The sequence below is a fragment of the Hylaeus anthracinus genome, unplaced genomic scaffold, assembly GCF_026225885.1.
Source record: "Hylaeus anthracinus isolate JK02 unplaced genomic scaffold, UHH_iyHylAnth1.0_haploid 11994, whole genome shotgun sequence".
NCBI lineage: Eukaryota > Metazoa > Arthropoda > Insecta > Hymenoptera > Colletidae > Hylaeus > Hylaeus anthracinus.
This window is the reverse complement of record NW_026534341.1, coordinates 7,647,238-7,673,305: the sequence shown is the minus strand read 5'-3', so window position 1 is coordinate 7,673,305 and position 26,068 is coordinate 7,647,238. Positions and strand designations below refer to the sequence as shown.

Here is a 26,068-nt window from a genome sequence, read left to right as displayed (position 1 = left end):
AGTTAAAATTAAATATTTTGTTATTATTTATTAAAATAAATTTCATGTATGTGTCATGTATGTATACTTACTGGGTGAGGTGGTCGTGGGGGAGGAACATATATTGGCCGGCTAGGTTCAGCCTCAGGGTCTGCCTCGCGACGTAAACGCTACGAAAAGCAATAGAGTTAATATTAAACATTTGGTTATTATTTATTAAAATTAATTTCATGTATGTATTATATATATACTCACTGGGTGAGGTGGGCGTGGGGGAGGAACATATACTGGCCGGGATGGTTCAGCCTCTGGGTCTGCCTCACGACGTAGACGCTACGAAAAGTAATAAAGTTAATATTAAATATTTTGTTATTATTTATTAAAATAAAGTTGATGTATGTATTACATATATACGTACTGGGTGAGGTGGTCGTGGGGGAGGAACATATACTGGCCGGGATGGTTCAGCCTCTGGGTCTGCTTCCCGACGAACCTTCTAAGAAAGTAATTGGAGTTATTTAATGTAACGTGAATACTTAATATAATTTATAATAAATATTTACCGGTGGAGGTGGACGTGGAGGACCACCAGGATAATGTACTGGTACGTAAACAGCGGCAGGTTCCGGTTCAGCGTCACGCTAGGAGGGTAATTCACAATTTTAATCCTTCATATTTAATACCATTCTTTCAACGCAACATATTAATAATAAACATATACATACTGGTTCTCGAGGTAAAGTTAGTGGTTTCGGTGGCCCCTCGATGGATTGCCCAAAGGCCATCGTTGCAAGAACGACAGCCATAACTGACAAGACCATAAACTTCTTCATGATGGATGTGTGTTTAGCACGCTAAGATTAAATAATATTGCGTAATGTTTATAAATGTTACTTTCACAGATAAAATAATTGTTATACAGTGACTGTTATTGTCTCACCAGCGATTGCTATCCGGTAGATGTCGATGGTTCTGCAGTTAAGGAGAAACTGATGTCTGATACATTTGATTGCAACGTATTTATACGATTTGTAGAACATGTTGTGCGCGGCAGTTCAAGGACTTTCGATACTTACCCGGGAATCACCGTCTACGCGGTACACATGTGCGATCAGAATGTTTTTCTAATGATTTTCCCCATCGCTTATTCTGAGCGACGCATACTTTTCGTTACATCTTTTCCGTTACTTTACTGTAACTTTCAACTGTAGATATTACATTATATTAATTTTATTATACTATATTGATATACGCAATATTTTATAGAAAGCACGTTAAATTTAATTTCTGCTGGATTTCTACTATTCTGGGAGTATACAGATTTGCTTTTATTTAGAAAAAAAACTAGACATTTCATGTATATTTTAATCTAGTATATTTTATTGTATAATATTACATATTATAAGCAAACAGTCAATATACTATAATCTTTATTAATTAACAGCGAGCATAAAAGGGAAGGAGATAGGTACAAGTATAAATTGTACATAGTTTACAGACGATACAAGATTGAGAAACACTGATTTATCGAGAGTCACTGCAAGAACAAATTTTATTTAAGGTGAAAGTTCTTCTGTCCAGCGGGAAGCACCACGAAACGAAAACAACAAAAGATAACCACGCGTTTTCCGTTAACGGATTCCCCGACAATGTTTAAAGAACGTGTCAGCTGGTTCACACATACAAGTAATTCGTTATTATTCTTATCCATACAATTATTTGTACTTTGATCCGTTCATACGTTCCAGACTTCTCAATTATGAACTTATAGAATCCCTTTTTCAGGTAAAGAGAACACCATAGTAATCATCAAACATAGTTTATAAAAAACGAAATGATACTGTTCCATTTTCTATTTTTAATAAATAAAAAAAAAATATGTTTCCGCCCGGGATCGAACCGGGGACCTTCCGCGTGTTAGGCGGATGTGATAACCACTACACCACGGAAACGAATGGTATAACGTTTTTTAAATATATTAATAAAGAACAATAAAATTAATATTTCGTAATAAATTACTGTACTAAATACACGTAACGAAAACGTCAAAGAATGTTGCAACCAAAGTGTACTTTGTTTGTTAAAAGATTTCTGTTGCAAAGAATTTTCATTAGTACGATATTTGCGGCAGAGATAGTTCTGATAGAATGTCATTCATTGTACGATATTCTTTGCGTTATTAATTTTAGTTTTCAATAGAATAGATGGTACAAAAAAATAAAATCGCGCAGTCACACGTCACTAGCAACATTTTTTATTTTATACAAATTAATGTAATTATAAAGTAACACAACTTAGGGTGTTTAATGGAACTTATTGAGGAACAGTTTGCGCGTTATTTTCAAGAGCTCGCTTCTCTTCTGACAACAACGTGACCTTCTCTTCGTACTTCTCTCGAAGATCTCGGAAGAGACAAAGCTGGGTTTCGTATTCCTTCTTCAGATCCGCATTCAATTTCACCGCTGCGTCCATTTTATTTATCATCGTGGTGTATCGATCCCGTTCTTCGGTGATTCGAACTTCCATGTCGTCGACTTCGGCCTATATTATCGATGGGTTAGTAAATTGTAATCTAAACTTCGTTCTAGAGGAATCAGACTAAGGTTTGGAGATATTAATTTAGTTGCTTGTAAAGACTGACAAATGAACCAGAAATAAGTAGACAAATAAACTGTGTTTCCAAGATTTCTAGCTCAGTTTACCTGTAGATGCTTGACTTCCATGTTACGAATTTGTAACAGACTCCTGGTAAGAGACTCTACTTCCTTCAGAGAAGCCACTTGGCTGTTCAACGCGCTGATTTGCTTTTCCTGAGTGGTGACGGTGCGGATGCGATCCTCTAATTGCAACGAGGTCTGTATCAGTTTACCCTTCAGTTGGTCCACCATGCGACGAAGAAGGACTTCGTTGCCCTCGCCTTTCATCAGGGCGTCGTACGACGTCTGTAACGCTGCCAGCTTCTTCTCGGTGCATTGCAGTTTCTTTTGGTATGAATCTCGTTCCTCGATCCTTTTCTACGGACGAAATGGAAATCGTTAAACTTGTTGAATATATCGTCATCAGACCTGGTCATTATTTGAATAAAACGCAAGGTGCTCTTCAAAAAGGGATGACTTTAATGTGAAATGCAGTGAAGCAATAGAGCAGGTTTCCAAAACCTCGTATTTAATAAAAATAATTTCTTCCCAGGTCTGACTACGGTTACTCGACCCACCTTATCCTCAATTCTTACCTGGACTTCCTGTTTCAGTTTCGATATCATAAGTTCATTGTCGCTTACTTTTTTATCATCGTCCACGAGCGATTTTTCTATCGATATCGATGTTCCATCAATCTCTTTATTATTATCAGCGATTTCGTCGTGCTTTAGGACCAAGCAAGTATCTCCCGCGCCTATGGACGGCGGTTGCTGAATTTCAGGAACATGTGGCTGTAAAAAATATGGCTGTTAAGTCGTTTCGAATGGAATCTCCAAATACATAAACTGAAATTCGAAAACAGAGAAAGAATAATCAACCAAATATTAGATTTCATGGCTGTATGTGTTGCGAAAATGTTACAGTATATATCTTGTAAGAGTTATTCTCAACATGAATCACGATCAGTTGCTTTTCTTTCAATTGTAGATCGACATATCGGTCTGACATTATCTGGTAGTTGTTGAAATTACCGATTGTTCGTTTGATTTGCTCTCAGAAATCGTACCAACGTTGTCTACTATTCCCTTTGTCGATTCGACTACAGTTTCACTTTCAGTTGCAGTCACCTCCTTCAGAGGTGCATCTACGATTTGATTTTCCGAGTTATGCGCAACAACACATTCCGTGGCTGGTGCAGGTGCATTTTGATTCTCGGTTGCGGGGACAGCTGCATTTTCGGTATCGGGCGAAGGTGCGTTTCCCGCATTATCCGCTTGATTAGGGTTCGTTGCTTCAGGTACACACGATTCTCGATCAGCTTCCAATTTAAGCGCCTCCGTGTCTGACATTTTCATCTGCGAGAAATGTCACTGTTATGCGAGACACGCGTACTAAAACAGACGAAAATCGAATTTGTTTCTTAGGTATTTTCACTGCTAAACGGAGTAATATTTCTGAACAAAAAACACGTTTCGCTGTTTAAACACTCTTACAAAGGACAGTAAATTTGAGAAAATCAGTGATCGACGATTTTTTCGAAACTTGATAGTACCTCGATTTGCACGACCCACAATAAGCACAAGACCAAGTATTAAATTTAAAATTACCGAATGGTTAGAGGAAGCAATTGAATCGCTCCTTGGAACACGATGCTTCCTTTGTACACGAAATTTGCTTTCACGCAAAACGACTGGATATCCAGGACTAACCAAAAGTCTGATGTATTTTTGGACGTTCTACGGCTCATTCTATTTTAAACTATCGTAGATGTGCGCCAGTCGAACGGCTAACAAACTGAAAATCGTAACGCATTTGAAGCGAGTGTTTAATAAAGTTAATTTTTGTTAACCATTCGCTCGGGCGTTAAAAATATTGTCGATACATTTGCTATGCAATAGAACATAATCGTATCGAGTCGTACATGTACTATAATTTTACTTAAAATTATCATATAACGCGGGTTGGCAATCGTAGCATTATTCATATACATCGATTTGATTCTAATCAACAGAAGTGTTAAGAGAAAATGAATTTTTTATAACACTCATTAAAATTGCTAAAATTAAACATGAAAAATTATTCGTCACGTTAAATTGCTTTGTGTCGCTTTCGTTTATTGTAATGGTGTATAATTTCGTTTGAGTGAAAAAAAATTCATTATCATAGTTACGCTCGTCGCAGTGCCGTAATCGACGGTGGACGGCATTTCGTATTTTGGGTTTGGAAGTATTTGGAATAATTTTATGGTAAGTACGTAAAAATGTTTATATAAACGCGTTCAGAGTAGTTATTGTAACGAATATTTGACGATATTTAGAATTGTTAGACACAGGTTGACGAATTATGCACGAGGATTGAGCACATAACCTCACTTATGTTATATATTATTTTTTACGAATCATACTTCTTACGATCTCTTCAAATATTTATCAACGAATTCGTTTTATATAATACACACGTGGAATAAAATTAAACGCGATAGTAAAGATGAAATGACAATACTTTTATCTCAAACTTTAAAAGTGTTAGTGTTAAAGGTTACTTTTAAATACAGTAGATTTCGGTTATTTAGGGCATCAGGTAATTGGGACAGGTCCCAAACAACAAAATTCAATGATTCTCTAATAAATTTGAGAATCTGTTTTGTTAAGTTTACTTATTCTATTAAATTCAAATGTTTTTTTGCATAGGAAATCAATTGAGGAATGGAAGAATACTCGAGAGAACCATGCCCATGGCGTATAGTAGATGACTGTGGTGGTGCATTCATGATGGGTGCTATAGGTGGTACCCTGTTTCAAAGTATTAAAGGCTTTCGCAATGCACCTAGTGGAATGAGTAAACGATTTCTTGGAAGTCTAATGGCCATTAAACAACGGTCACCGATTATCGCCGGAAATTTTGCAGTGTGGGGTGGTATGTTTTCCACGATAGACTGCACATTGGTTCATCTTAGAAAAAAGGAAGATCCTTGGAATTCTATTATCAGTGGAGCAGCAACTGGTGGCATACTGTCTGCAAGAAACGGTTTACCAGCAATGGCTGGTAGCGCGGTTATCGGTGGAGTATTATTGGCCTTAATAGAGGGTGTAGGAATATTTTTCACACGTATGTCTGCAGAACAATTCAAACCTCCGTCTTTCACGGATGATCCATCACATCTTGGGTCGTCATCGCAAGGCTATCCGTCGTAGAGCATGTATAAATATTTTAGACCCATTTCAAATGACACCCGACTAATTAAGTACAAACGTTTCAGTTTCTTTGAAACGATCGTAGTTGAAGCTATGTTATTCCTAATACGTCAAATTTGTACAGACAATTGAATCCTTTGATTTAAGAAATAATAATAGTTTGTTTTTTATTCAACACTGTTTCTTTTCGTATTTTTATTGAACTGTTAAAAGACAACTATGACAGCTAGAATAAATATAATAATGATATATTAATATAATATATATTGGTAAAATAAATCAACAGTGTATTAAGTTTAGATTTCATTCTTGTGTGAAGTGATAAGCTTGAACAAAATAGAATTAAGTAGGTTATCACTGATAATATGTACAAATGTATGATTCATTGAATTTTTTTTAAACATCTTCTTCCTCGTCTTCTTCTTGAAAATATTTGAAAGCTGAAGCTATAGACAAGTCCAAGGATTTATTTGTGGGATCTTGTTCTTGTATATCTTCTACAGATTCGTGAGATGGTGATCTTTCCTCGGAATCTTTCAATGACTTGTTCATTAATCCCAGTAAGTGAAGCTGTTCTACCTGAGAAGTTTTATAACAATAAGTACTACTTTCCTTTGAAAAGAGTGACATATAAAAAGAATATTTACCTGCAGCCTGTGTACTTGATTGTCTATCTTTGATAGTATTTTTAGTAGAAGTTCCTTTTCGTGTTTCAATTCTCTTTGAAAAGCAAGAAATTCATTGGCAGTAATTTTTAAGCTAGCTTGGTCGTCCATTCTTCGATGATTTGTTTACGAATTTCATAAAGTGCTAATTACGTTTTCAACGATGTAGAAGTAAACAAGTGTTTTTCGTGAACTATATTTTTATTTTTTCACTCAAAGAACTGCTTGATTCGTCAGTTTTTTTAACGAGTAGCAGACGTATAAATTACAGTAAATAATAACAACTTGATTCGCCGTCACATGTCGGAATCAAATGGTTTGTGACACCGACCATTCATTTCGCACAACACTCTGCACATAACCTGAAAGTTGTGTTTATAGTATGAAGATGCAGCGTCACCAACTTCGTTAGATTCGGTGCAGAGTGTAGTGGCTATTCTGATTCGAGGTATGTGTTTAGAAGATTGGTCAGCCTGATAGATTTTAAATTCTTCGTCAGAAGTTCAGAAGTGCCAAGTAATGAATGTGTCTGAGACGAATAGAATAGATATTCCAAAGTATTTCAGAAATAATTAAAGGTACCTACGTTTTTTGATATTGTTTAGGATTTATTTGTAGCGTGACGTGACTCAGGCAAATTTTATCTGAGATTTAACTATCGAAAATTAAGTAGGTCACGTTTATTCTAACGTTTTCCAAGATAGGAGGTAAGGGCGGCTTACAATTTAAATGATTTTGGAAATTAATTGTTTTGTATAGATGCGATACGAGCATAGGTTGAATAAAAGTATTTTACTCAGGGTAGTTTTAGAGAATTTCATAGGTTTTTCTCATAGAGTAATATAATAATACTTTATTCTTCCTATAGAATTCTACGTAACACTACAGATTAATCACAATTCATCATGTGTGAATTTATTTAGGTACAGAATTTTTTAGTGGATTACAATATAATCCATACAACTATATGACTATATTAATTTATAAACTTTCGAGTGGTCAAGTTTAGTTAAATAGAATCAATACTAATCTTGCCATTCAAAGACTAGTTCATTATACAGTACAGTTTATGCATTCCCATCTTGTACGATTAACTATAAAAGCAACATACCATCTGGCTTGTCTATTTTTAATTTTCTGATGCATTGATGTATAATGATGTATATGTCATTGACGCAAGACTTGTATTAGATTTTATATACACATACATACAGAACATACTCAAATTGGGAGCACAACTATTGTTATCATGCCATCATTATGATATGGATATAACTATATACTAGATTAGCATAACGATACAAGTTATATTATAGTAACATGAGTTTTTAAATACTTTTGTCAGTACCTAATTACTTCTTTAAAAATACAAAATTTACAAAGGATATTAGTAGCAATTTAGAGTTCTTGAATTATCTCAATATTTTGTTTATATCCCACCTTGCTTTAAATGCACTTTAATTTTAAAGGTACAGGATACAAATTACTTGCAGAATAAAGTATAAATACAGATGATAACATGAAACAATAATTGTCCTCACCAAAAAGAAGATAAGCCTTTAGATGCAACTGATATGCATCTAAAGTAGTATTTTCACAGTGTTTTTTACAGGATACATGTACTGCATTCGATCATTGGAAATTTATAATTATATATATAAATATTGTTATACCATTTACACAAACTGAGGTACATGGTAACCTTTATGGATCATTTCAAGAATTAATTTCGCAGATCGGTTCTACTAATATTGCCTTCGAGGCATATACAAATTAAAAACGAAATAAATAGTTCGTACAATTGGTATATGTATATGTCGTTCAATTTCTATTCTATATTCGATTAATTTTGATAGTTAATTTGCAATTTCATCGGGAAGTGGTGTAATATATTATTACAAGGACAATTTACCCATACTTTATTTCGTTTTGTTGCAATTGATTTTTCACGTATTATATCTGGATAACGATCATCGTTTCTTGCTGCAGCAGAGGAATTTCTTTAAATTACCATTCGAGTCGCGGGAAATTTAAAAGAAGTTCTCGGTTTTCTTTCGGTTTTCACCAATCGTCGCTAAGACGTAGACCATAAATTCGTTCGTTGCTGCAGCAAAGATCGCGTCAATCTTTCGAAGACGAGGGTGGCGATTCTCGGCTATTGTCGCTTGTAAAATTAGATAAACCGAGACCACCGGTTTCGTGGCTCGAGGAACTGGTCGGGGAATTACTGCTACTCCTAGCGCCACCAATCGGTGCTACGGTTGCGTTCTCGGTCGGTATCAGACCCTCCTTCATCCTTTTCTTCTGCTTCATTCTTCTGTTCTGGAACCAAATCTTTACTTGCGTCTCATTTAATTGCAGCGCCGAGGCGATCTCGATGCGTCTTGCTCTGGTCAGGTACTTGTTAAAGTGGAACTCTTTCTCGAGTTCCGTGAGCTGCTTGTTCGTGAAGTTCGTACGACCAGTGTTGTTGAAGCCACCTGCGATACCGGCCAATGGACCGCCGGTCAGGCAGTTTACAGGACCGTTCGTGGAACTGGAGTACGTGGATACGCTGGCTCCCCTGATCGTGCTGCCGCCGAACTCGCCCACGCTTGAATTCGTCTTTCCTGCTGCAACAGATTTCAAGTCTTCCTTTACTGGTGAATAATCTACGTTTTAATATTTATTACTGTCTTAATAACAACATCGCGGTTAATATTATTCGCATGACATTTCCTACTTTGCGGTCTGTATTCCGTGCTCCTTACCGACAAAATGGAAATTACAAAATGGTCGTGCAAAGGCTACGTCCGAACGAATGTTTAGCGAACGATAAATGCAAGGATGTTCTGACACAGTATAGAACTATTTAAAGCTTTGGAAGGTTAACAATTCGGTCATCACTAATACTCGCGACACGTAAGGGGATACATTTGGCTTATGTCCCTTCGCAGTTTGGTTCTAAACGTTAATTCCCGACGTACGTGCCCAACGTGTCCATCGTAGAGGTTAAAGGCAATATACGCTGAATTAAGCTTAACTCTAGTCCTTCGACGGGCAGCCGTTTGTTGTTCAATACAGCTGGCCACTATCCTGAGGAGCGAACCTGTCCAACTGTGGTGGACCGATAGCCGATAGGGTTAAGCCCTAAATCTGGATCAAATTGCGTCAGCTGTTGCCGAATGTCAAGGGAACATTGTTACGTCGTTTTACTTTGCCCATATTTATCGACCGACTGTATTGGTCACTCCGAAGACATTGTGTAATCGAAACTTTCGCATTGCCGTTTTCCAATCTGTAGTCACAAGAGCGTGCAGACATTTCGAGGTTGTTAGTTCCAAAGATATTTTTTAATCGGTACCTGATTGCGCGTTTTACGAATTCCATACGTGTTGGCAACTGTACGTCGTACAGTGGCCAACTATCATGGCGGATCTCGTCAAACGAGTGAATCATCCTCCTCGTTGTTTCGTGTAAAGTAACACAGAGCATTGATTAATTCATAAATATACACGGTCTGTCTAAAAAGAAACCGAACTTTTGCTATTAAAAGAAAGAAGTACAAGTAAAGTTTTTACACGCACGTTTATTTACTCAAAATAATCTTTCTCTGCGTCAATACGTAGGGGATACGTAGACCGCGTAATTAACATTTCGAAGGACCTTTGCAGCTCCTGTTTTGGTAGCCCGTTTAGTACGGCGGTTACAGTGATTTGAATCTCCAAAATATTGCTATAATGTGTCCTTTTCATCGGAATTGGCATTGTTACCTTGGCTCATTTACCCTACTCGCCTGATCTGTCTCCCTGCGATTATTTTCTTTTGCTAAAATTGAAAATTCTAATGAAAGGGACACATTATAGCAACATTTCGGAGATTCAGGCCGCTGTAACCGCCATACTAAACGGGCTAACAAAACAGGAGCTGCAAAGGTCCTTCGAAATGTTAATTACACGGTCTACACGGTGTATTGACGCAGAGAAAGATTATTTTGAGTAAATAAACGTGCGTGTAAAAACTTTACTTGTACTTATTTCTTTTAATAGCAAAAGTTCGGTTTCTTTTTAGACAGACCGTGTATGAAGAGCTGAGAAATATAAGTGTGTCACTTGAAGAGTCCACTTGCAATGTTGGCGAAACGTCGGAGTATCTTATTCAAAGAACACTACTTACGTTTGAAAAATTCATATAGAGGATTAATAAGGAGGGATTAGATACACCCGAGCGTATGATATTTCTGAAGACTTGTTTACGCGTCTTCGTTATCGTAGAACTTCATGAGAAGACGATGCAGTTAGCCAGGGTAGAAAGAGCGATGCGTTCCGATGAAACAAGGTGGCGTCGTTTACGCATTATGGAAATTAGATTGTTATTTAGTCCGGCGGTATGTGGAAGTCAATTTACTTAATGGCAGAGGGTGGACGAAACTGTCAAGGCACCGCCTTAGAGCCACATCTTTTTTATACGATGTTTTCCCGTATCGTTTCGTGCGCTTGCTCCTTCTAGAATTATTTTTTTTTTACATTTTAATTCGCGAAGTTTTCTCGCACAACCCAACAAACGCAGGCGCGGAGTCGTCCGTTCGTTACGTATCTCACGGATTTTTTTCGAATTATCCGGAAACATCAGTCACTTAAACAACGCGTCCCGAACTTTGCCCTTTGCCATTAGCTCACGCATCTTCAAGCCCGAATAATCAAGTTGGACAAGTTCTATTAGCCCACGGCTGCCGCGATACAATGAAATGTTTTCCGTTTTCACGACTCATTCATCAATTTAGCACCTTAACGGAAGAACAGAACGCGCTACCGTTGATTTTCTATACGACGCTGTTGGAACTCACCAGCCAACGTAACCTCTCCGTATTCGAGAGTCATTAGCGTTGGTTGGTGGAACTTTCCTTGGGACTTCGAGGATAGCGTTTTTTCAGATATTACTTTGTTTGAAAATAAACGCAACGAAGTAAAATTCAATAAGACTTCATTGGCTCCGTGAAGTCTTATTTTTAAACGAATAAACGAATATTCGGATGAGAGGAAACAATATCTCGATATATTGGTTGCTTGCGACGTGTTTGTGGTGCAGACAGGGTAATTTTACACTGTAATTTTTCGAAACAGAAACAGAAGTCTTGTAACGCGTATCTCGTAACTGTTTCGCCACTGAGTAATCGATAAAAATCGCGCGATACACGTCGTTAACTGTTCTTTTACAATGTAATTAGCTTGTACGGTCGATTTCATTTTCGCAAGACAAATCTTGACGTCGGTTGATCGTGGAAACGCTTACTCGAGCGGAATGAGCGAATCACAATCGATTAATTTCTACCGCGACAACATTCATTGAAATTCTTAACAGCTCTCATCGATCCGTATACCGCATGGTCGCGTTCATTTAAATAATATTCTGCCCCAGCAAATGTCACCGACGATTCGCGAGATATTCCTTCGAATGGCAATCCTATCTAACTTGAAGGACATAAGAAGCAAATGAGAACAGGACGACGCGTCGAGGGAAAGGGTGAGAGGTGACAGAATATAGGAATAGACAAATTGCGATGGATTAAAGACCCTGATAGCGCGGAGTTAAAGGGGTCTTCGACAATGTTAATTATTTTTCAAGGGGCGTGTGCTCTTTCCTCGCTGCTGTGGTCATTGGTTATAATAAGTAGTTTTGCCAACTTGAAAAACGTACGTTTGTATTCCTTACTCCTATCGTTGAGAATGTCTAATAATTACATAAATAGTTGCCTTCCTAATGGGAATCCCCTTCTAAGTTCGTCGTCAAACATGAATGTAGTTCTCGCACACTTGTACCGACACGAGCAATCGTTGGCTGTGGGCGAATGCACGCGCGGGTTAACACAGGTAACACCTAGCCGCGATTTCGAAGCATGCATGCCAGTCTGGCTGCGTTCAAAGGCCCCTGATTAAATCTCACCTGGCTTAATATTATTATTTTACGCGGCGCCTGCGAGTGAAAACGGCTGAAACGGTGGAGGGAGAGGGGCGATGGAGGGGAAAAGCTGGTAGATTACGTTGACGGCCATCGTTAAATTGTACCGCGTGAACAATTTTCAATTTTTACAACTCACTCTGAAAGCCGACCATGGTTTCAAAGAGTTTCCGTTCCGATACACTGCCGTCCCGAGCCAAAAAGCCGGCTATCTCAAGTTTCGATGTTGTTTTTGCGAATATTGCCGATCACTAAAATAAACATCGATGTCCACATTTTGTGAGACGAATATCGACCAAACGACCAAGACTTTGTTCGCGACCGAGTTTCAAAATATCTACCGCGCGACAACAGCAATTTACTTCTTCATTGTGGAACGCATCATACAATTCGTGTTTTAGATATTTTGATTTATTAATCGAGCGCACAATGCGAACATAATTTGTCATTCGACGATGACGTTAATTATGATAAATGAAGTACCACTGCAAACTAACGATAGAAAATAATCGGTAACATCCGAATCAAATATTAGTCGCACGATTCTATAACGCGAATCGTTGGTGTTCGTCAATCAGTAACGAATAAGCAGTCGTCTGTCCCGTCTTCGTTATTTGAGATTTTTATCTGGATAAGAATTTTGCTCATCTCTGGCTACGGGAACGTTCAACGGATTCTGTTTTGCGCATTCCTTTTGCGCCGCTTCGACGATCGCGTCAAGCCGCGAGAATCTCGCTGGAAATAAAAGGAAAAGTAGAGATCGAATCGAAGAAGGGTTGGAAACAGAAGAGGAAAGAATCGAGATCGAGGCGTATGAAAATATTAAGGATAGCCTGAGCGCGAGTTAGAGTTCCGGTTCTCGATCCGGTTCTTGCGAGGATGCGCTTGGTAAACGAAGAATTCGAATTAATTTGTTTACATACCGTCGCGTCGTTCGGATAATATTATAATATCTTACTTAAAATTATAAGCTGTTCGCCGTCCTCTAGATTTGTTTAAACATTGGCTCGTTTACGAAGGTGTAAATTTTCGTTTTTGGACGTGTAGGCACCAACATATAAATGGAATTTAACAGTTTTCATTTTGATTAGCTATTTACGCGTAGTATATCGCATTAATTAACACTAACCGCTGGATTGCAGCTTCCTTAATCCTCTCGATAAAATCGCACGCTCGAAAGACACTAATCCGTTGATCACACGGGATCATCTGCCCCTTATGCGGTAACGAACCCCCTTTTAGAGGAGCATTACGCAATTCAAATATTATTCAAAGGCTAAAAGCCAGGGGGCACGGTGCAGATGACGTAAGGAAACGGGAGGAGGATGATTGTGTGCGCGACCAACCACGAGGTCCTTCGGTATTATGTTACCGGAAAGATCCTCCTCGATAGGGGAGCATCTTCCTTCTCTAACCTTCCTAATTTGCAAATATTTCCAAATAATAATTTGTTCACTTTCTTGACCAATGGTATAAATTTCCACGATTAACGTGTAAACTATCGATTCATTATTTTCGCAAAATGAAAGGATTTTATGACTATCGACAACGAGTGTTCAATTAACACGTTGATCGCCACGTCACCCATATACGGGTAACAGTGCTTTCCACCGAAGAACGAACAAAATTAATTCTGAATGTTAAGTATCAACGAAAATAAATTCGAATGAAATTCTTAACCTTCGCTGAAGTTATAAAAATAAATACCACCATAAATGTTTGATTACGTAGCTTCCAATAGTCTGGAAACGAAACTTAATCACAGTAGAAATTTTCAAGAGTATTAGTCTGGCAGTCAACGCGTTAACGTATCATTAGAAAGATTTGGCAGTGGTCTAGTCTCGTGTTTGCGAAATCAATTTTATCTTTGACGTACCAAATTCCATTACTGGTACCTCAGCAGGACACCTTTCGACGCAAAAAAACGTCAGCTCATCAGGACCCAGCTGTATTTGAACCTATCCGATTTCCACATCCGATTACACGCTACAACGCCAGCCGATCTAGCTCTTTCTTTCGAACAAATATTTGAGTCGTAAATGTCGATGGCATAATCGTCCATGACGAACGTAAAACCTGAAGTGAGCAATCTTCGAAACGTTATTCGCATCCTCCGAAAACAATTCGTACCAATTAGACGATGCGAAAAAACTTATTCCAACTCATGGTCCTTTCTTGAGTGGACTTAGTCTCGGGACAATCCTAGGTGTACCGTAATCGATAACGATATCGTAAAACATCTTTGTTCCTTTTTTGTCCTCGTGCAAGTGCGATTCACGATCCCAGGAATTCGCGACGCAGCCTTGGCGCGGTTTCGTTCTCAGTTCCACGCGCGATATTAAATCCGCGAGTGCGCGGAAGCCTTTCCTGAAACGCGAGGCTCGTTTATTTGTGGGCTAACAAGGCTGCGTTGAACGGTAATACGGAATATCGGGAGGCTTAACGAGCCTCGTAAAACCGTTATTGTTACTCGAACGGCATCAATAGCGCTATCGTGTTTTACTGTTACGCGCGTTCCTCGTAATAAAGTTCCTCAGCCGTTCGTTGACGTTCTCGGCGACGTTCCTGGAAAAGCATGCTCGTTTCTTAGCACGCAGTAAATTCCGTTGCACCTTAACGAACTCGAATCGAACCTGTTCTCCGTCGCGAGTACACACCGTCTTGCTTATACCTTAGGTCCGCTCGAATACTTCATCAAACTTGCTATCAAGATTTCACGTCGATGAGTACCAACGGATCGCTGAGGATTTAATCATTTTCGCGACACCTTTCCGTAAAAGTGTCTTCATTCAGAATTCAATTCGACGTGTTACAGTACCTTTATAGTTTTAAATCTCGGTACCCTCTGAACTTTTAATCTCATAATGTACGTTTCTTAAAGCTCGAACGCTCGAGACGCTGAAAATGTTGAAATTGCATAGGATTAGCGAAATGGCAACATTGTCTGCAGCGAAGTTAGGCTGCATGTCGAACATAACGATCCAGATTGGTCGTGTTTGCAAACATGTAAACGGCAGGGTGCGTGTCGTGCCGACACTCGAAGCGTTTCCCGCTGAAAATTAGGCGTAGCACGATTTACATTCGGTTCGTCGATAACTTCAGCGACCTTTCTACTTGCGAATTTGCCGAACAACTTCTTCTTGTCGATTGCAATATCATTCGTTTTCGCTAGTCAATCTAGCGAACTGTATATACGTGCAGCGGAATAAATATATGTTTTTTTTTCGCGATACGAATTATCATGAAAAAAACATATTACTATCGAGAATCCGATTTTCTTTATTTCGCGCAATAAGTATTTGACCTTTGTTAAGGCTGAAATTTGAATTTCTCGCCGTGATCTACGTGCCGAACGCTTGCGTGCAGTCAACTTTATTTATGGCCTCGAGGCCAGTCGATTTGACGTATTAAGAATTTCATTTTTATTGGCCTCGCTCGATCTGTCGTATTTGCTCGGCTACGTTCACCTGCATGGTCTGCTTGTTCGAGCTAACGGACCCGTTAACCACTAGACTCCGATTTTTTCTAACTCTAATTTAAATTTAGTTACCAAGAATTATTCAATCGTTACGAACGCAAGTCGTGTATCTCAAACAATATTTTTCGAGTATTCCGAATATATGTGTAAATGCACGTATTATGGACATGTATGAGGACAGTAAACCTACATTTACGAAACTTTCCATTTATATTCTTGAACGTGACCATCGCGAAACATAGCTAGATTCCAGATCTAGACTGACGTTCCAGGTTAGGTACGATGAAAGGGGCATACACGGTCTCGTTTTCAAGTTCGGCTGGCCGGAGGTTTTTGAAGCTCGATAGGTCAGGCGTCGGTTGGGTGACGACGCGTATCAGCGAGCTCGCAGGCGCGAGCTTTTTTCGCCTAGGAGCCGTGTGGCTCTCGGGGCGCGATATATCGTCGGTGAAGTGCCGCGGAAATGAAAATCACCGTGAGCGAGACACGTGGACAGGGTTGGTGATTGTCAGAGCTGCGGCTGGAACGGGGGTTGCTCGGCATGGCCTGGTGGGTAGCTGGCGTCGAGTCCGCAGAGCGTCGGGGGCTCGAGGTAGGGCCGTAGCAAGGGAGAGTCAGTTACTTAGGCAGGCGACAGGGTTGTTGCGGGAGTTGCGGGATCCGGGGTTGCCAGGTTCGGCGGGTGGCAGCCCGGGTGGAAACACGCGAACGATCCTCTGATCCCCTCGCGAGATATCGGCCACTCACTCACGCGTCCGCCGACGGCCCTAGCTGCGCCGCAACACGCTGCCTGCTCGGCTTGCTTGCCTGGCTTGCTTGGCTTCGCCCGCCTGGTCAGTTGCTCCGCTCTACCTCGCAAACCGACCGACCTACCTGCTCTTCGTTCTCTTTATTTTCCTTCCTTTACTCTTCTTTTTCGCCCGAGCTCTTTACCTCACGCTCATTTTCACTTCGCTTCTTGCTTGGTCTTGCTCCCACTTCTTTCCGTTCCTTGGACGCTCTTTGCGCGACTCCTCGTCGAGTCCAAGCATTCGTTTTTTAGTCGTCGCTCGAGTACGATTCGAGGATCATCGGACGCCTAGATGGTCACCGAAACGGAGAATTCTTCCGCGATTGTTTCTCGACGCTTCATTTTCAATCTATCTTGCATACTATCGGAGAGCAAAAGAAACAAACGATACTTTCGAGCTAGTCCAGGTTCGTTGAAGGCATTTTACTGGCACGAAAGTCGTAAACTTTCTACCAACCCGTTTCGTTTCTTCGTTCCACCATCTACCATGAATAACAACAGAGTCTTCTCAGGTCGTCCCATAAGTTCATGCCACTTATTTTCTTGCTACTCAAATTAATACACGAAATATACCCTTAAGTGTTATAAGAAAAGGTAATCTCTCACGTTCTACAATATTTTCCCACCTTTCTGACATAGTCATTATACCGTCACTATAACATTTCTGTAGCTTTTTTATTTAATATTGGCTCAGTCCGCAGCGCGAACTTGTAGGATGACTTAACATCTCGATCTGTGAATCGAATTCACTAAATTCGAAGATTGCCGTATAAGTACTCGCGTCGCGTCAATCGTCAGCCAAATCTCAGTACAGTTCTCGAACGTATCTCGATCAGATCAAAATTAACCCTTATCTGGATCAGGAAAGCAAACAACACGGTTGCGTATCGAGTAGTTGTCGTCGAATTATAAACTTTTTAGTTAAATTAGAAAAATCGTGTCGTCAAAAATGATGGTAATCTTATCGATCTATAATGCAACGGTTATTGCATTAGGCGCTTACGACTGCGTTATGCATATACGCAACGGGTGTTTCCAAGTTTGTCCGTTGCAGAAGATTTTACTCGAGTTGTTTGAAATAAAGAGAAAAGTCACGCGTGTTATATTGTATAATTCGCACAAAACGGAGACCGACAAGGGCAGGACGCAAGTGAAACGTCTCTAAACAATCTTACAAATAAAATGAACGGGAAGATTCCGTTGAACGGAAATTGCGAACACCACGAGCATCAACAAAAAAAGAGCAGTTGAAGTGTGAGAGAAAATAGAAACGGCGTATAAATACTAGGAGAGTAAGTATGCATGGAGCAATAAGGAAAATAAAAGGACCATTGCGAACACAGGTACGAACGAGAAATCATCGTTGAAGCATCGTGTATAAAGAGACGAAAAAATGATTGGAAATAAAACGTTTTAACTGGATTAAGAAGAACAGCCGGTAGTCTGTACGTAACCGAGGATTGTGCCCTTATAAATGCGCACCTATATCATATATGCGATACGTGACGCGACGTCGTAAAGCAAAATTCAAGCAGGTGTACACGGTCGAACGTGAAACGACCAACGTAGGCGAAGGAAAAGCGTGCAATCAAGACGGTTACTTGTTCTATTCATAAGTAACGTAAAATATGCCGTAAAACCGATGAAACGGCCAAACATGGCCGTGAGGTCGACAATGGCCATAACTTGGATCGCATGCCTTCGCGTGAGTCGTGATTTACGCTAAACGGCAGTGGTTACGATACGTTTAAATATGAACAAATGCATAAAGACGTTATTACTCAACTTGACGGGCGTTGAACGATGTTTGAACCGAGCTTTGACTTAGGCATCGATACGAATCCCGTTAACGTAATCTCCACTGAACGTATATTCGAAGTTTCATCAAAATCGCCGCCTGACAGTTCTCGATGTTCCTTTGTAAGGTGATAATGACAATTCGTCGATATCGATCATAAAAATGTGCATACATTATGAAACGAGAAGAGGACGTTTTTTTCAGGGAGCCTAATCGTCTCGAATGCGTGGAATTACGATTGCTTCATACGAAGGGTCGGTTGTTTGTGAGTGGTGATTTACGCTAAACGCCAGCGGCTATGATACATTTAAATACGAACAAATGCATAAAGACGTTATTATTCAACTTGACGGGCGTTCAACGATGTTTGAAGCGAGCTTTGACTTTTAGACATTGATACGAATCCCATGATATACAGTCAGTCCCATAAATACTCGTACCCTCTATGTCTATTGAAGAAATTTCTTTAAATGAAATGGATAATAACAATTCATTGATATCGATACAAACAAATGTGCATACATTATGAAGCGAGAAGAAGACGTTTTTTTCAGGGAGCCTAGCCGTCTTGAATGCGTGGAATTACGATTGCTTTATACGAAGGGTCGGTTGTTTGTTCCGCCCTTTTTCCTCCTTGCTGTATCGCCCAATCCCGCTATTGATTATAGAGAGAAGAAATCGAGTCTGGTATGATAAATCGGGAAGGCTGACAGCGTCGCGACGTTCGTCTCTCCTCTGGCTTCTTTTCTGGCTCGTTCTGCACTCCTCCCCTTTTTCTCCCAGTTTCCCTGACCCGCGAAGGGTGGTCCGCACCGGGCGTCCCCATAGAGACCCTCTATTCTGGACCCCCTTGAACACATTATGGAGGCACGAAGGGAAAAAGCGGACCTATTGTGAGATCCTGGCCAACCAAAAAACTTAACCAACCAAAATCTACCGAAATCTCCCCACTCCTCTGCTCCGCCCATCTCGTTATTTCGATTGAATCAATCCTGAGTTGTTCATTTTCTCGCACTCATTGAATTTGATGCTAACATTTCACATACATTACGTAAAGTTCGCCGTTAACCCTGTTTCATCACGTTTCGGAGCTTAGATATTCTCGCTTTTCGCTTTTATGGCTCGATCTGGGCTTTGCAATCCGAGGTTTGGTGTTATCGTGTGGGGATAACGCCGCCATTTACGATATTTGACGTCGTTAGGTTCTCGTGAATAATTCAGAACGTAAAAGATAAGTTTCGAAGTGAGATATCTCAAAACGAGAAAGGAAACGTGCATTTTTCGAAGAAATTAGGATATCATAATTACGTCACTTCTATATTAGAACCTTAAACTCAAACGATATAATCACGGTATCCTTTCACGTTGCTCGGTCAACTCTTTGAGGAACACGATTGCAAAAGAAAAAGAAAATTCAAGCTGCCCAGAAGAACAGCGTCACTTCCTAATGCATTTTGTATACATTTCTCATTCCACTTATTGTACTTTTAGCGTTAGTTAGTGCTACATGAGTGAAAAACTTTAAATGAAATAGTAAAGCCAAGCAAAAGGTGGGAAAGTTCTTAACCCACCTAACTTCAAATAATTAATAGCAGGTCTTATTACGCGACACGTTGAGTAAATTAACCGGTCCAGCAGGTTAATAGCTAGCGACAATGATGAAGAACTGACGAGAACTCGAATTACAGCTTTACAACGACTACGACGAAAGTGTCGGTGGTATTCCATTTATGCATAGGGATAAGAAATACAGATGGAAAGTCGCGGTCAGGATGGAAAAGAGGTTAGGACCGAGGGCGGTACACTTTCGTTCGCATGTTCTGCCGTAATAAGCGTCACCCTCTGTTACTTCACGACTGGTATTATTAATTTGATTATAATGAGCTATTAAGTGAAACGCTGGTAATCCTGACAAGCTTCATTCAACGGGCTAGGCTTTACAGTCGCTCTCGGAACCCGGCGATTGCCTCGAGCCCCGTGGCTGTTAAGCAAATTAGCGCCGAGTTAGGGGAAGGAACCCCGCCTGTCTTCCCGCTTTTCAGTGATTCGCGATACGACACTTTTGTTTTGTAATTTCGTAATACTTTTCCGCTCGAAGAATTTTGGGGGCAAGACCTTACGCTAAACCTACCGACGTTCATTTGTAACTATTTCTATCGAGATGGGACAAACGACTAGTTTTAGAGACACATTTTTCAATTAAATGCAAAAATATTTTACGTTGAACTATATTGAATGATGCATGAAACAATTGTATATAATTCATATATTTGATATAAGAATTGTATACAAAAATTTGAAAACTGTTATTTGACCGGTCGTGGTTGGTTTAGTGTCAATAACTGTGTCTCGCAATTTCCATTGCGATAAATCGATAAATAAACATTTAAAACGTTACGAAATCTTGTAAAGACGTTTAATTTTGCTGTTCATTTTAAAATAAATCTGTACAAGGTTCAAGATCCGAGACACCGTCATCTGTGTTCGATTAACATAGTGAATTCACTGGATATTAATTAATCATTAAAATTCTGCCTTGGTAACGTTTAAGTCTCGCGCTCTGTATTCTGGTTTTATGTAAACACTCGTACGGTATCGTGACGTTTATGTCGTTAAATATTCGCGCGAAAAATGCTTTTACGTCTTGTCGACCAGCTCGACCAGAGCGAAGAAACCGCATCTGAATCGCTGAAATTCAATTGATTCAAACGTCGCAGTGAAGGGCTTATTTATTCATGCAGTTTTTTTTAAGGTTCGTTAGCTGGAATCACGTTTCCCACACGATCAAATTTTTTCATACCTCTGTGACTCTTATAATTAGACATACTTACGCAAATCATGGGCGATTTACGACTCCAGAATTGCGATGGTAATATGATGCATTCGGGATAAATATTTTTCACCTATCATATTCATTTTTTATAAGCAACGATTTCAGTCCAAGCATACATTTCTCCTCATCGGCGCAAGGATATGTCAATAAAAAAAAAATACAATTCGATATCCTTGTCCGTTAAACGCGAAGGTTTGGATCGACTAACATCGAACCATTTCTTGGTTTTACTTTTGTTAGTTGGAACTACAAGTTTTCTAAAAATATTTCTGACAGCAAAGGTTTCGTTCGCTCAAGTATTTTTTTAAGCTCACCAACGATTGCGAAAGTCTCGGAGATGTATCGTCGTTTAATTAAAACGGATAGGTGCGCTATCACTTATCGTCTCACGTATCCCGAAATAATCTGATAATTCGAGTGCAAGTATTTCGTTCGTAAGCGCGAATCTTATCAGGTTTTACCAATATCTCCGTAACCAACATTGAATCCGATGTACGCGATAAATTGTGTTTACAAGAACGGATATTTTTCTGCGAAACGATGTTTGTGTTTGTAAACAATCTGAAATCTAACGTAATCACATTGGTTGCGATGTAGAAAACTCAATTCTTTTTATCGACGAGAAAACTCTCAAAATCTCTGCTTTCACGTTTTCGTAACATACCATCGATTATTGCTTTTGTTTTATTAAGCAAAATTACTCCATTTTGGAGTCTACATTTTTCCTGGATTCCACCATTCGTCTATAATCGTTCGTTTTTAGTTACACCGCTACTCGATATTTGTATGAGAATTTGACTCCACAACATGCTTCTTGACAATTAATCGTTTCGTCATTCAGCCAGAACTCTGACTCGAGTTTCCTGATAAGGATAAAGTCATTTAACGTACTCTATCACAGAATGTTCGTTCGATCAAGATTCCATCGTAACCTTCAAATCCGATGGCCGAAATTGAAACATCTCCGGAATCCTGCTAGAGTAATCGAGTCGCTTGTAGGCAAAAGATAGGCGACGAGCAGTTTGCAAGCGGTTGATTTATGGTCGCTACGATACGATACTCTCGTAAAACCCCAAGTATCTTCCGTTACACTGGTTTCGTGCGCATAATCTTATCAGTGGCGTTTACGATTGTCGCATAGGCATAAATAGGAGCTAAACAACAGGCGGCGAAGGTGGGGGACAGTATAAATACCGATAAATTTTCGTTGTATCTCTGGAAGAGCCTCTTATCGCCGAGTGTATCGAATCTCGATTGGTGCAAGAATCTTGTACTGGGTGCAAGAGTGTTGAACCAAGTGTATCTTTTGTACTTAGACATTGTTCGATCCCATTTGTATTCATCGCACCCAATTTCCTCGTCGTTTCCAACTATTTCCAATTTTCCTTTCGTCGTTGAACGTAAAATGATTTATCTGAGGTGCTACCACTATCCTGCAAATCATCGCGTTTTATCGCCGTCAGTTTTGATTTCAGCCTCGACAATTATTCGCTTACCGATCGTTCTTCGATCGTTAGCGTTCACCAATACAGATCGATCGATCCCTGGGAGTCAAAGGTACGCGAATTCCTGTTGAAATGTTTACAAATACTGGGAGCCTATCTTCGGCCCTCGATTGGCAACGATACATAAAACACAAAGCAATGAATAAAAAAGGATTAATGTAACGGGTCACGATTGAAAAGCACGTGCAGGATTAATGACTCCGACGAACCGGAATTACGTGTCACGTTTTATTAATCTCGTTAGGTATAGTGTGCGTTTCAAAGGCACCAGGTCGTCGGCCAACACGTACGTCACATTTCAGTTGTCCGTCAATCTTAATTGAATTCACCACCCAAGCGAAAACCACTGAACTTCGATTGGGGCCCGTGTTCAATGGATGATCTCGCGTAAAGTGTCCTCAACGAGCCACAATTGGGTCGTGCCACGGCTTAAACGTTACAAATTGTGCTTCCAAGAATTCCCGTTGACTAATAGCAATCGACTCCAGAATTTATGAAAAAAAGATAAACGGAAACAAACAGCCGAATCCCGACCTAAATCCTGCTAGGTCCCCTTCAAGCGTCAAGCAGATTGACCATTTGCACACGAGATGTGACTCTCAGTCCCACTAGGTTTCACCCAGTAAATCGACCAACAATAATGTTTGTTTAGGTTTAATTTCTTTGGAACTCGAAATGTCGATAAAATGATTGTCGACGAGATAAAGTTGACCCGATTAAGCTTAGCATTCGTGGCAACAGAAAGAAAGGCCTCGAGTGCAGAGGCTTGAATTTGAATCGATAGAAAAGCTGGAAAAATCGAGCAGGCCATGCTTAGCACTCGGGGTTCCGAACACGGAGGTAAAGGAGACAGGATTAACTCGTCGACGTGAACGTACCGATCGCTTCGCACAAAAGGATCTCTTTTCGACGGCGTGTCCCGATCGACCATTAATTTACCGGAAGATAGCGATCGAAAGAGCGGACAGGCGCGCGTCTATGCACTCTAATATAACCGAATGATAAACAGAACTTAACGACCGGCTACCGGATCGCTCCCACCCCTTGAAATGCTAATTTCACGGTAGTTGGACCGCGCACGATCGCGCAACGGGCCCCGGAACACCTCCGAATAAATCATCTTAGAGATCTACATACCCACGGGTTTGGGCACGTTCCTCTTGACCTGCATCCACTTGTAAGTGGGTACGTGTGGCTGTTGCTGCTGCTGCGGCGGAGGATGATGGCCGTGAGGATGCTGCTGATGGTGGTGGCCGTGGCCGTGCTGATGAGGATGCTGGGGATGCCCGGGTTGTTGGAGCACGTGGTACGCGTTCTGGTCAGCGTTTTCCTCCTTGTAGTGACCGGTGGAATAGTCGTTCTGTCGGATCTGGGCGTGATAATGGAGGGAGGAATCTTCCGTGGATGGTAGTTGATGAAGATAGTTGGTCGTTCCGGCGACTGGGATCTGATAGTCGGGCTCGTGGTGATGGTGATGATGATGGAGGTGATGACTAGAAGACTGATGATGCAACTGTTGCTCGTGGTCCGTTCTGGAGTGTCCGGCAGGGACTATCGAACTCTGGTGAAGACCACTGACCGTAGATGGTTGGTGATGGTGGTGGTGATCGTCCCTGTACGTCGCCTGCTGAACGTGGTAACTCTGGTGAGGATCGACCGACCCGTGGGATCCGTTTGCATGGTGCTGCTGCGGCTGGCTGGTGTACGAGGACGAAGAGGAGGACGCGTAGTCCAGGTTCGTGTAGCTCAGACCATTCTCCGAGGAGATGATCGCGGTCGTGGATCCGTCCTCGTGCAGAACGCTGGCCGTCGGGGAGTAGAATCCTTGAGGAGGAGTGCCGGAGGACGTGGCGGACTCCGCGGCGAGGAAGCTCTCCGAGGAGGAAGACGAGTAAGGAGACACGGCTGTCTGAGGGAAATAATGAGCCGGAGCGAGCTCCGGCGAGGGAGGCACCGGCACGTGGCCACCGACGGATACCGGTTGATGATGATGATGATGATGATGATTCCCTTGACCCGTGCACACGTAGTTGGGATATGAGTCAGGCTTGCTGTAAGTTCCGTACATGCCCATGTCCATCGTCATCATCCTCGTAGCGGTGAGACGAATACATCAATTGGCCACCTGCTGCTGATAGCCGCCACTGATGTCCTTCGCTGCTCGCTGTTTTATCGGGAACAGATTGGGAGGAAGAGGAGGGAGTATTTCGCTACGACAAGGACAGGTCGAGGATACGGTTTACATCGCGGTAACTTGCCACCAGTTGCCCGTACACTTCTCGAGGATTTCAAATGCGACGTTACGAACCTGGCTGTCGAAATCGATCTGGATGAGTAACACTGATATCACAGACAGACGCACTTCTCTATCGAGTTATCCTGACGAACAGTGAGCAATGTTCAGAGGATCAAACTATGGCACTCCAACCGAGAGTTGCGAGTACTTTCAGTCCGACCAATTATCAGGAACTCTCGCTTCTGTCACGAGGAGCTGACATCACCAGCGTTCGCGAACGATGAATCCTGGTTGGCGATGTAAGTACTGCAGACGCGGGCGCCAGCGATCCCGAGGCATTTCCGCGAAGCGGCAGTGGACGCAGGAACAGACCGTTATTCGCGAAAATAATAGAAAGAGCGGACGCGTAATCGTCGATCCGGTCGACGAGGGTCGCTGGAGTGGACTGGCTAGGTGGACTCGACTGGCAGAAGGCGGCACGGTCGAAGCCTGCACACGCAGGTGAGACCGAGCCGCAGGGGTCTGGTGCGTCCAGGTCTTCCCTTCTCCGTTCCTCCAGGCCGAGATCTCGCTCGCCCCTTCGTGTTTGTGGCAAAAGCAATGCTCTACGTACGCCTAGCCGGAGAAGGTGCTGCCTTCTCCAAACTGGGCGGGTTCTCGATAACAGTCACGTGAACGTTCGTGGGCGGAGTCAGCCAATCCAAACCGAGCCTGCGCGTCCGTAGCCCGTAACCTCATGATGGATCACCCGAGCTAAATTTTATTTTTCGTTCCTTCTTTTTTATCTGGCACGCTGCAGTTGACACTTATCGTAGCGGGTAGGTAGTCGAGTATTATATCTCGGTACCCACCTTCCTGGATACCCTGGGCCTCGCCTCCGTTTCTCCGACGTGGGTACGTCGTTCTCTGCCTGCCTGCCAGCGCTCTTTTCTCAGAGTCCTCTTTCTTTTTTCTTGCAACCGGTCGATCTCTCTCTCTCTCTCTCTCTCTCTCTCTCTCTCTCTCTCTCTCTCT

At 41.2% G+C, this 26,068-nt stretch overlaps 4 protein-coding genes, 1 long non-coding RNA gene and 1 other non-coding gene across 10 annotated transcripts in view; 2 read left to right on the top strand and 4 right to left on the bottom strand.

Annotated features, from left to right (window-relative positions):
* LOC128888929 (homeotic protein Sex combs reduced) overlaps positions 1 to 26,068 on the bottom strand; it is a 252,696-nt gene that overhangs the window by 560 nt on the left and 226,068 nt on the right. The window contains exon 1 of one of the 2 annotated variants that reach the window (XR_008460345.1): positions 1 to 2. This exon is cut by the window's left edge and continues 48 nt beyond it. Coding sequence is in view for 1 of the 2 variants with exons in the window: in XM_054146153.1 (XP_054002128.1) it covers positions 235 to 312 (78 nt within the window). In the remaining variant the exon portion in view is untranslated. Of the gene's footprint in view, positions 3 to 234; positions 313 to 26,068 lie in introns of those variants that run through there. The other variant, XM_054146153.1, reaches the window with a different exon arrangement.
* Positions 1,859 to 1,931, bottom strand: Trnav-aac (transfer RNA valine (anticodon AAC)). Its single transcript has one exon. It is a non-coding gene; the product is annotated as a tRNA-Val (tRNA).
* On the bottom strand, positions 2,218 to 4,331 carry LOC128888932 (uncharacterized). The gene is made up of 5 exons (XM_054146157.1): positions 4,226 to 4,331; positions 3,650 to 4,009; positions 3,212 to 3,409; positions 2,682 to 2,993; positions 2,218 to 2,520 (listed from the first exon to the last, which is right to left on the bottom strand). Exons 2-5 carry the CDS (start codon positions 3,971 to 3,973, stop codon positions 2,293 to 2,295), a joined length of 1,062 nt encoding a protein of 353 aa, XP_054002132.1. The 5' UTR covers positions 3,974 to 4,009; positions 4,226 to 4,331; the 3' UTR covers positions 2,218 to 2,292.
* On the top strand, positions 4,714 to 5,987 carry LOC128888943 (mitochondrial import inner membrane translocase subunit Tim17-B-like). Its single transcript, XM_054146180.1, has 2 exons — positions 4,714 to 4,864; positions 5,309 to 5,987. Exon 2 carries the CDS (start codon positions 5,324 to 5,326, stop codon positions 5,810 to 5,812), a length of 489 nt encoding a protein of 162 aa, XP_054002155.1. The 5' UTR covers positions 4,714 to 4,864; positions 5,309 to 5,323; the 3' UTR covers positions 5,813 to 5,987.
* The window catches only part of LOC128888949 (uncharacterized), a 69,608-nt gene continuing 50,124 nt past the window's right edge, over positions 6,585 to 26,068 (top strand). For both annotated transcript variants that reach the window (XR_008460348.1, XR_008460349.1), the window contains exons 1-2: positions 6,585 to 7,055; positions 8,839 to 9,119. This is a non-coding gene — a long non-coding RNA (uncharacterized LOC128888949). The remainder of the gene's footprint in view (positions 7,056 to 8,838; positions 9,120 to 26,068) is intronic.
* The window catches only part of LOC128888926 (homeobox protein Hox-B1a), a 19,303-nt gene continuing 545 nt past the window's right edge, over positions 7,311 to 26,068 (bottom strand). The window contains exons 2-3 of one of the 3 annotated variants that reach the window (XM_054146147.1): positions 23,956 to 26,060; positions 7,311 to 9,089 (exon numbers count right to left, since the gene is read on the bottom strand). In XM_054146147.1, the coding sequence (XP_054002122.1) occupies positions 8,599 to 9,089; positions 23,956 to 24,907 (1,443 nt within the window). In that variant the 5' untranslated portion in view covers positions 24,908 to 26,060 and the 3' untranslated portion in view covers positions 7,311 to 8,598. The remainder of the gene's footprint in view (positions 9,090 to 23,955; positions 26,061 to 26,068) is intronic. The other 2 variants (XM_054146149.1, XM_054146148.1) reach the window with 2 other exon arrangements.

Coding starts and splice junctions, on each gene's coding strand:
- LOC128888943 (XM_054146180.1), top strand. CDS start 5,324: ATGGAAGAATACTCGAGAGAACCATGCCCATGGCGTATAGTAGATGAC.
- LOC128888932 (XM_054146157.1), bottom strand. CDS start 3,973: ATGAAAATGTCAGACACGGAGGCGCTTAAATTGGAAGCTGATCGAGAA. Junction 3,410..3,649: donor GCAAATCAAACGAACAATCG/GTAATTTCAACA, acceptor TATTTTTTACAG/CCACATGTTCCTGAAATTCA. Junction 2,521..2,681: donor TGGAAGTCAAGCATCTACAG/GTAAACTGAGCT, acceptor TCGATAATATAG/GCCGAAGTCGACGACATGGA.